General features: G+C 40.3%; 1 protein-coding gene across 2 annotated transcripts in view; it reads left to right on the top strand.

Annotated features, from left to right (window-relative positions):
* The first annotated feature begins 4,464 nt into the window (after positions 1-4,464).
* The window catches only part of tbc1d4 (TBC1 domain family, member 4), a 288,880-nt gene continuing 282,878 nt past the window's right edge, over positions 4,465-10,466 (top strand). Inside the window, exon 1 of one of the 2 annotated variants that reach the window (XM_043691388.2) lies at positions 4,465-5,699. In XM_043691388.2, coding sequence (XP_043547323.2) covers positions 5,286-5,699 — 414 coding nt within the window. In that variant the 5' untranslated portion in view covers positions 4,465-5,285. The remainder of the gene's footprint in view (positions 5,700-10,466) is intronic. The other variant, XM_043691389.2, reaches the window with a different exon arrangement.

Genomic DNA, 10,466 nt, shown 5'->3' with positions numbered 1-10,466 from the left:
GACAGTCGCCCGAGGCAGGAATCGAACCAGGTCCATGGCACTGTGAGGCAGCAATGCTAACCACTGAGCGACCATGCCGCCCTCATGTCAACACTGAGGTGGAAAGTCACTGGCAGAACACCACTGGCTGTCATTCCAACCATGAAGCAGATGGATAGAGCACAATGCTGAGGAGAATCGCTGTGAAGGAATTCGCAGTGGGCAGGGTTAGAGACTGGTATCTGCAGCCAGTCATTGAATGTTCACATGGCTATCAAATTCCCTGCTGTGAAATTATCCAGCCATTCTGGTAAATTCCTGTGTTTTTCTTTGAACAAAACAGTTCTTTCTCATTGCAGGCCACAGTTTTTAAGGTCACAAAAACAAAAATACACTGTTCTTACAATCTCATTGTTTTGGTGGACCTCCTGGTATTTGCATGTGTAAAACGGAATGATCTGGTGCTAAATACAGAACTGCATACCTCATACCATTCACCATTGATGACTTACTGCAAAGTTTGAAAGAAATAATATCTGGCACATACTTTGAAATGATGCAGTCTAACTTACATTTAGTATTCCATGGTACAGCAGTGGATACTTAGTAGAATGACAGTTTCAACAATGTTGAAACCATGTATAATTGATCCAAACCAAGGATTGTAATTTACTAGACCAAAGCAAAAAGATTTGTAGCAGGATGAAGGGCAGAAGCAAACTATAAAATTATACAGCACAGAAGGAGGCCATTCACCCCATGCTAGTGCTGGTTCTTTGGAAGAGCTATCAATTAGTCCTATTACCATAGCTTTTACCATGCAAATCTTTTCCTTGTGCGTATTTTCCAATATTCTTTTAGCAAGGAGAAGTACCAAATCTGCCTGTGTTGCTATTTTCAGGCAGTGTATTTCAGATCATAGCAGCTCACTGCATGAGTTTTGATTATGTATCTGGTCCTTCTGTCAAAATAAAAGGAAACAGAATGTTTCATTCTGTGAGGAAAAGAATTTTAAAAAAATTATATTAGAGTTGCATAGAACTTTGAGTAGATCATGCTTTGAGTTTGTGAGCAGTTCTGGCCACCACATTATGAAAATTAAATGGAAAATGGATGATAGTCAAGACAAAATGCCAAGGTAATGGGACAATAAAAGTTCAAGGAACCATCTTGTATTTATATTGGACTTTTAACATAAGTAACTACCGCAAGCACTTCACAGAAACATCAGAAAGCAAAATATTAGCAAGCTACATAAGGAGACACTAGGGTTAGGTCATAGGTAATCAAAAGTATGGTTAAAGACATAGGTCTGAAGAAGTTTCTTGAAGGAGAAAGGTGAGACAGAGAGAGACAAAGAGGTATAGGAAGGGAATTCCAGGGCTTAGGACCCAAGCAACTAAAGGCATGGCCACTGGTCAGAGAGGAATCCTCAAAAGGTCCGGATTGGAGGGTAGTGATATCTTAAAGTGCTGTGAGACTTGAGGACATTCCAGGGATAGGCGAGAGCAAGTTCATAAAGAGACCTTGGAATTTTGGAATAGAGATATTTCTTGAGCAGGGTTTAATATAGGTCAGTGAAGAAGTCAGAGTATACACAAACTCCAGTATCTACCATACTTTGTTTTTATCTTACTGAAGACAATGTCTTTGGTCTTGCCAATTGTTAAAGGAAATTTCAGCCCTTTCAGCTCTGGAAGTTGGACATGTGGTATGAGAATTTGAGATCTCAATTATCTTTACTATGAAATGTCCTATCCGAAGAGGAGTAAAAGCCAGTTTGATCGGTGTGTTTCATTGTAAATTTTAACAAAATTGTCCTTTTTTTTAAGTGATTAAATCCATGTTACATTTCACTGATTAAACAATCTAAAGTATGAATACATTAAAAATAACCCTTATGGTCTGATTGACAATGTACATGATGTTGATGCTCTTGTCTCTGAGTTTGAAGGTCATTAGTTCTTGTTCCATTCCAGAGATAGCAGCGCATAATAAGATCTGACACTCAATGCTGTACCGAAGGAGAATGCACTCTTGGAAATACCACCTTTCAGCTGGGACTTTAAAGTGAGGCCCAGTTTGTCCTTTCAGGTTGATGTCAAACATTGTACAGTACTATTTCAAGCAAGAGCAGGGGAATTCTCACTGAACTTCAGGCCAATATTTACACTTTGAGCAATGTGACTGAAACAGATAATCTGGTCTTTGTCACATTGCTGTCTGTTGAAGACAGTGCACAAATTGGCTGCTTACTTTGCAGCAGTAACTACATTTTAAATATTGTTCATTGGCTGTAAAGTGTTTTGGAATATTCTGAGGCTGTGAAAGATACTTTAGTCATGTAAGTTCTCTATCTTCTTTAAAAGGAATCTTTGTCAATGCCATCACAATAAGATCTATGCAAAATATTTACAATGCACTCAGAATGCATGCCAAATGCCAAATATTCACATCTTAGGCAAGATTACTGACAATTTTCTTGTCTTTCCTTTTCCCTACCATCATAGTAGGTAGCAGTTAAAATAAGAACTCTATTTTTTGATGGTTTTTGAAGTTGATTTTGCATTGAATTTCAACATTAACAACTTCCAGACAAAGAATATAATTAAAGCATAATTTTCTGATTAATGCTATTGGTGGACAAAGGGGTCAGACCCTTTAGATGAAGGTTGACTTTTCATTTGTAAATTCTGAATTCAACCTAAGCTGAGCGGATGAGCTTTTCTCCCTAAGAATTGTAAGAATCCTTGAAGGTCGTTGCTTCTCATGGTACAAAACAAAGCTTTTCTCATTGTCAATTTCAGTAACTGGGAATCTCACAGTTAAGGACAGTGTGTGTTCTGGGAAATGGAGATACTTCACTAGTGCAGCAGAGGGCACTCTTCTGAAGTTGGAGGAGTAGACAGGGCTTTGCCTCTAAATTTGGAAAAGTCAAATAAGTTCTGGTGCTGAAAATGTAACATGAGATTAAGAGAAATTGATATAATGCTCTTACATTATTCAGCTTTTATCCAAACTCTAAATTTGCTGCAAATTAATTTGACATTTTGCATTCATTGTACATCATTAATATGCTTGTTAGGTGATTTCAGAGGGCAGTTACAAGACACATAGATGTGGTTCCAGGATAATACATAGACCACAGAGTGGAAGGGTCACTGGCTTCCTTCCCTTTTTACAACAACTCTTTCGTCTACATTCTCATCATTAACTGATAACAGCTTATTGCTCATCCATAGGATTTGAATTAATTAATTTAATCGCCTCTGATTTACAAAACAATATTTCTGTATATATGTAACATTATTGGATGGAAATTGGCTCCCATATTACAACAGTTATTACATTTCAAAAACATTTCATGGCCCCTCTGGTCTGCTCCATCATTTGACAAAATCATGGCTTATTGATTGTTGTTTCAACCCTACAACCCTACTCCTTATAACCTCCTTGTCAACCAAGAATCTAACTCAGTCTTAAAGATATTCAACAACGCTGTCTCCACTGCTCTTTGAAGAAGGCAACTCCACAGACCAAAACACTTGAAGAGAAATAAATTCTCCTTACTTCCCTTCTTTTTACACTATATCCCTCGTTCTAGACTCTCACATAATGGGAACAATCCTTTCAGCATCCATTACGTTAATTGCACTCAGAATTTTTGATGTTTCAAACAGATCACCTCTCATTCTTCTCAACTCCAATGAATGCAATGTCAGGAAGACACCAGCCAGTTTGCTCACAGCCAGCAATAATGACCAGGCATTGCTTACTTTTAATAAGGAGGAGCATATGACATTTATCCCACCCTGTGTGCTACTGGTTGATTGAGAAGTGGATTCCTGAAGAAGGGCTCACAGTACAAACAAACAAGTGTTACTAGGTAATATTTTATAGTAGGTAGCTGGAATTTATCTTGTGAATTTATCTTCCTGAAGAAGGGCTTATGCCCGAAACGTCGATTCTCCTGTTCCTTGGATGCTGCCTGACCTGCTGCGCTTTTCCAGCAACACATTTCCAGCTCTGATCTCCAGCATCTGCAGTCCTCACTTTCTTTGAGAAGTGGAGCAGGCCTGCCATCCGTGTCTGATGAACCTTGGTTGCCCTCCCTCTGGGTGTCCGTCCTGTGATCAGGAAAACTACAGGTAGTAGAGCTTCGATTTAACTCAGTTCCTGAACAATTGAAGCAAGCGTTCGCTGCTCCTTGTGATTAAAAAAGTAAAACCATTATCTCATTGCTAGTGAATGCAGACTTGTCCAAGATCTTTAGGCACTGTCATTTTCCAGTTGGATGTTGGTGTACAATGACCAAAGCACAGCAGACCTACCTTTGACCTACCTTACCTGCCTGTCTAGTCAGTAGTGTTGTTTTGTCACTTTCGTTTTAATCCCTCCCTCGTCCCTCCCCTCCCGCTCACGTGGCCACTTCCCAGTCAACGTGAAACAAAAGCCCTTTTCTCCTCCTCCTGCTCCTGCTCCTTTTCACTTGGGGATAAGACGGCAACAGCCCCGGGACATAGGAGCAAGGCGCAGCCAAGTGCAGGGCGCTGCGGTGACTCGCAGGGCGCTGGGGATCGAGGAACACACTCTAACCCTGTGCTCCTGCAGGGATCTGCATCTCCTCCCCAGCGCTCAGGCATAGGAGGACTCTCCTTAACCAGAGAGAGAAAGAGAGAGTTTATTTGTGTTGCAAAGAAGGCCATGATCTGAGTGCATGTGCCGCCTGTTTGTCTTTGTAAAAATAATTATTCTTGTTTACCCCCGTCCCTTTTGAAAGCAGAAAATAGGACGGCAGACACCATCTGCTTAAATGCTCAGTGAACTAGCTGCCGGCAGGATCCCCTCTGCTCTCTCTCTCCCCAAACTCTGCTGTGGTAAATCTCAAACCCCTGCAGGAGGCATTCTGGAGGCTGGGACTTCTCCTCTGCGGAAGGCAAATTGTTAATCGGGTCAAGATTCGACAAGGCTATTGACGTTTGCGGATCCTTATGTAATCGGAAACAATAATGCGTGAAGTGCTGAGATAGCAAATATTGATAAGGATTGGCAGGAAGCCGCATCCCTGCGTGTTGACCGGCTGTACCCGACAGCAGCTTGGACTTGGCTTGTTGTCCCCTGGACGAGTCACCGAACTTGCCCGCATTTCAGAGCAAGTGGCCCGGCGAGCCGGGAGCCTGTTGGTGTCGAGGTCCTCTCACGTTGGTCTGGAGCAGCTGAAGCACTAACTGAAACCCAGTGCAAGGAACAAGGGAAAGGAATAAGCAGCATCTTCCAGGACCCCCCCTTGTCAGTGAAGCCCAAGCATGGAGGAGGACAGCGGCAACAGCCAAGGCCAGCCCGAGGAAAAGAGCAAACCCGAGAAGCAGTTCACCTTATGGTACATGGGCTGCTCCACCTTGGACCGCAGGACCACGCTGCCCATGTTGCCCTGGCTCATGGCTGAGATCCGCAGGCGCTGTGAGAAACAGGAGCTAGGGTCATCCCTGGCTGCACGCGAGGTTCAGCTCAGCCTGGTACCACCTCTCATCAGGTGTGTGCCCAAAGCCACCAGCAGCAACCCCTCCGTCTTCATCTTTGAGCATAAGGCACAGCATGTCACTAGGTTCATCCACAACAGCCATGACCTCACCTACTTCGCCTATCTGATCAGGACCCAACCTGACAACCCAGAGTCGGAGATGGCTTGCCATGTTTTCAGAGCCACTGACCCAAACCAGGTAGGTGATTAATTTAGAGCATGTGGGCGCAATATCTAGAGTCCTGGTGGTTACCACAGAGTGTTAGACATGTGTCACATGGTGGCAGTGATCCAATCACAATAAACCTGAGTTCCTAAAATTATTTTAGCCATTGCTCAAATTCAGCTACCTTGGACTGCCAACCTGGAGTTTTTGAGTGTTGATCACAAAACTGAGTCAAGGCTTCAATGTAACTTCAATGTAACTTAAGTGAAATCAAATGTTTACTTGCTATTATCAGATAATCAAGGAGTGACGGACTGCAGGTTTCTGGCTTTGTAAAATAATAGAACAGCAGCATTTCACACGATTTAGCTCAGCTGTAAAAGTACAGCATTTTATTTGAGATTGACTGTTGCCTGGATGACTAACCCGTGAATACAAACAGCAGTGAAGAGTCAAGTTTGTATCTTTTTTAAAGGGTCTTCCTCCTTGACTGTGAATAAGTACAACTACAGATCATGTTTGTTAGGTAACAGTGGAATTTTTGCAGTACTGTTTGGTTTGATATGAAGTGCTCTATTATTATGTTTGCTAACAAATTGATTATTTTAATAGCAATTTGTAAAGTAGTTCTGGATGAACCTGATGCCCCTGTTATTTTTGAGGGCTTTATATATTTTTTAAGATAATAGGTTTTCATTATACGTCAAATAAGTAATGGGATTTAGTACATTTTAAAAAGAAAATGCAGCATTACTGTGGAGGAATGAAAATCAGTTTGACTTCTGCAAACAGTGGTGCAAGAGGCCAATATAGTAATTACTTTGGTCAATGCTGTTAAGATTTATTGAGATTGTATCATGATAATCAGAGATTATTTCATACCAGTAGCAGACAACCAGGATTATATGTTAATTGAGATGTCATGGCAGTTATAAATCAGTTAAAATCTGATATTTGGTAGGGAGTTTTTCATGACTTCTCTGATCATTTAAGCACAAAGACTACTTCCACTAAATATCTTGGGATAAAATGATGTTGCTCTCCAGAAATTTGGGATTTGGGCTTGCTGTTTAATATGTGCACACAGATGAACAGCTAGCTTTCTGTCTGTGTGTATATTGACTACAGTAGCTATGTGTCCATTGCAAGTAAGCAGTGATGTGAGTGGGTAAACTATAGTTGGGTATGTGTCATTCCATCGAGACAAGGTGTGCTTGGATGTATGTATACAAAGATATTTTCCTCAGGAAATTTGAGAGAGATGGTCTCTATAATGTTGTGAGTGATATTTTCTGCAAAAAAACTAATTCTGACTTTGAGTGCCTTTAAGATTGGCTGTTGCCATTCTCTTTGTTCAATTTGAAGGACTTTGCAACATAATTAGGTAAAAGGAGCACAATGTGGTTTCCTGACTTTAGGTCTTTAACTGATGCCTCAGCTTGCATCGAGATATAGGATCCATTAGTAACAGTAATATGTCAAAATAGATGTTTTCAGTCAATATTTGAAACTGTCTTCCATTAGTGCAGCATGTGGAAAAATCAAAAATGCTCTCTGCACTTGGGTTCACTTAGTTTGCTTGGGTCTTTTGAAAGCTACGACACAGCTTCTCAGTTATGTGGTTATTGTTTGCAGTACTTCAGCATCTTTATCCCTTTCATGTAGAAAGATTTCACCAATATCGCAATCGTCAAGAGCCCATCTGAAAGTGTGAAGGATCTGTGGTCCTAGTGACTATGTCTGGAGTTCAGTGCGACTGAACGTTTTCAGAGGTTTAGAATTAACATAGATTTGAGACCACTAGGTGTTTCTGATCTTCAGTTATTGTTGGGACTTCAATCCAATGAATCAGTGCATTCTTTATAACCACATTATAGATAGTGTGTATTCAGTCAGCCACACAACCTTTTGTATAATGTATCAAAAATAGGTGGGGTTGAAAGGTATTGATATGTCAGTTGGATAACCTTTCACCTGACCATTAGCTATGTTCTTTCATTGTGTATGTAGCTGTATCTGTTGAGTATTTACAGCATTTTCTGTTTATATTTTAGACTTCCAGCATTAAGTGTTCTGGTTTTCAATTAGAGTTGAAGGGTATTGTAATGACATTTTAATTAGAAAGAAATTCCTAGAAATTCATTTATTTTCTTTATCATTGTCAAGGCCTGATGTTATCCCAGACACTATATATTTGCGATCTTGAACTTTCACTCGCTCAGAACTGTGGTGACTGTTCAAAGTCTCACTGTTGAATAGCTATTTATGCCAGAATGCTATAAACCTAATATGTACATTTCAGGCTTTGCTGCAATATTTTATATAGTGAAATCGATAACAGTTCATACATGACTGAGGAGAACACCTCCATCCAGACCTTATAGGCATTACTTATTAATTAAGCCATAATGGAATAGACAGGAGACTGTCATTTACAGTTTAATCTTGTCCCCATGGACAGAGGGTGAAACGGAGAAGCACAAGTATGAAAAGGTGGAAGGCCTATCTTTAAGCACACTTTATGGAGCTAGAATTGTCTCAAAATAGTTTTCAGTGTCTGCACCGTTACCTTTTGTTTCTGCTTAGAAAAGAAGATGCATTTCATTATTGCATGAGCACAATCACTTGCAAAGTGTATTTTCTCTAATCCTTAGCTTGACTGAATAAACCATCATCTTAAGTTGTAACTTTGGAAAATATAGGGTGGTACACGATTGTGATGCTTTTCATAATAAAACAGTCTCTGGAACGCATTGTCCAAAAATGCAAATAATATAATGATCACCTAAGCAACATAAGAACCACTTATATCAGTATAGTGTTACTGCCAGCACATCTTGTAATTGAATTAAGTAAATAAGGAATTAAAGATTTTATTTTGGTTCTACTGTTTTTTTTCCAGTGGTCTGATAACTCCTGTCCATTTATTGATTCAGCTTTCTTCATTTTTTCTGACTATGTTGTCCTTTTAATGTTTAATTTGTTTTCTGTGTTCTCTCTCGGCCTTCTCTTGCCTGTGCTAGAAAGTGTGGCTGGAGGACCTGTCTCAGGTTACCATGTGCATTGCACTTACCAAGAGGTATCTTTGAGCTGCCTGATATTGATATTCCTTCTAATGTTCCCTTTTCCCTGTGGAGAAACGCTTAGACTCCAGTCAACATCTCCTCTGAGATATGTCTTTGGTTCTCCACGTCCCTAATACCTCTTCTGTTCCCTTTCATGTGCAGTATTTTGCTTCGTGTTCTGCAGAATGATTGCAAAATTTTCCTGTATGTTTCATTTACATTATTGTTGCCATTTATATATGCTGTAAGTGATTAAAACAGTTTTACATAATTATCTGTGGGTGGAGAGCAGCACAACCACATGTATTCAAGTATATTGAGGAAGGTGGGATCATCGACCAAGAAGGTTATAAAGAAAATAAATGCGGTTCACCACTTCAGGGCAAGTAGTTGAGTCAATTCTAGTTGATAAAAAGTGAACTCGAGACTCGTAAGAAAAAAATCTTGCGTAAATAGTCAGCAGAACTTGAAATGTTTGTCCAGGAGGTGAAAATCTTACACACAACCCAGAGCCTGTTTGTTGTTGTGTCTGGGATTTTCTTTCAGATTTTCAGCAAAATTTCTTTCTCACTTGTCTGCAGTTTTATCTTAATAAATGGGGAGGTTGTCAGGCTAATCTTACATCTGCTGTAGTTGAGAAGCAGAAGAGATGACTTGATTGAAACATACATGATCCCAAGAGGTTTTGACAGGGTGGATGTTGGAAAGAATGTTTCCCCTTGTTGGAGAATCTAGAACGAGGGTCACTGCTGAAAATAAAAGATCACCTATTGAAGACATGGATGAGGAGAATTACTATCGTTGGGGAGGACCTTGAGTGTTTGGAACATTTCTGCTAAAGGCATTGGAAGCAGAGTCTTTTGATTATTCTTAAGTTAGAGGCAGGTAGATAGATGATAAACTTGATAGTCTAGGTATGTGAAAGGTCATCATGGCTAGGCAGGATTGTGGAGTAATCAACCCGTGGTCTTATTCATTGGCGTAGCAGGCTTGAGTGGCACATGGTCTACTTTTGCTGCTAATTTATATGTTTCTATGAGGAGCTGAGCAGGGTGACTAATATTTGTGAAATAGAATAAAGGACGTTTCAACCCTAGGGGCAGGACAAGTAGGATACAAGTAACCCAACTGAGTGGTTGAGGGGTGGTTGCTGATGACCATAACAGCGGAGGATGGGAGGATGGTGCTGGTGTCTCACCAGATTATCATCTTTCAGTTGGCTGACTCTGTGACTTGTAGTCCTGCTGAAATCACTCAACTGAGATGCCCAGACTCAGTGTCCCACAGGATGGCCTAGAAACAGGGGAGAAAAGGCATCCTGGGCAAACAATCAAAATGAGGGGCAATCACTTAAAATATGAGGCAGCCAGTTGCCCTGAAACTGAGTGCATTTTCTTGTTTCCTTATATATGTTTGTAATCAGTGGTTCTTGAGGTCACTTGTTGAAGGACCCCTTGTCAAATGGATTAATAATTGTGGCTGTCTTCATGCTAATATTCCTGATATTATCTTTACTACCAAACAGAAAGTACATGAGTATTGCTGAAAGAGCTCACAGGTAGACAGGGTGGTTAAGAAGTTGTTTAGCACGTTTTCCTTCATTGCTTACACGATTGAGTTTAGGAGTTGGATATCACATTTAGGTTGTACAGGACATTGGTGACACCTCTTTTGGAGTACTGTGTAGAGTTCTGGTTGCCCTGCTATAAGAAGGATGATATTATTAAATTGGAGA

The sequence above is a fragment of the Chiloscyllium plagiosum genome, unplaced genomic scaffold, assembly GCF_037043375.1.
Source record: "Chiloscyllium plagiosum isolate Xiang-an unplaced genomic scaffold, Cpla_swu_hap1 HiC_scaffold_6, whole genome shotgun sequence".
In the NCBI taxonomy this organism is placed as follows: domain Eukaryota; kingdom Metazoa; phylum Chordata; class Chondrichthyes; order Orectolobiformes; family Hemiscylliidae; genus Chiloscyllium; species Chiloscyllium plagiosum.
Note: the sequence above shows the minus strand (reverse complement) of the source record. Positions and strands in the feature narration are given on the sequence as shown.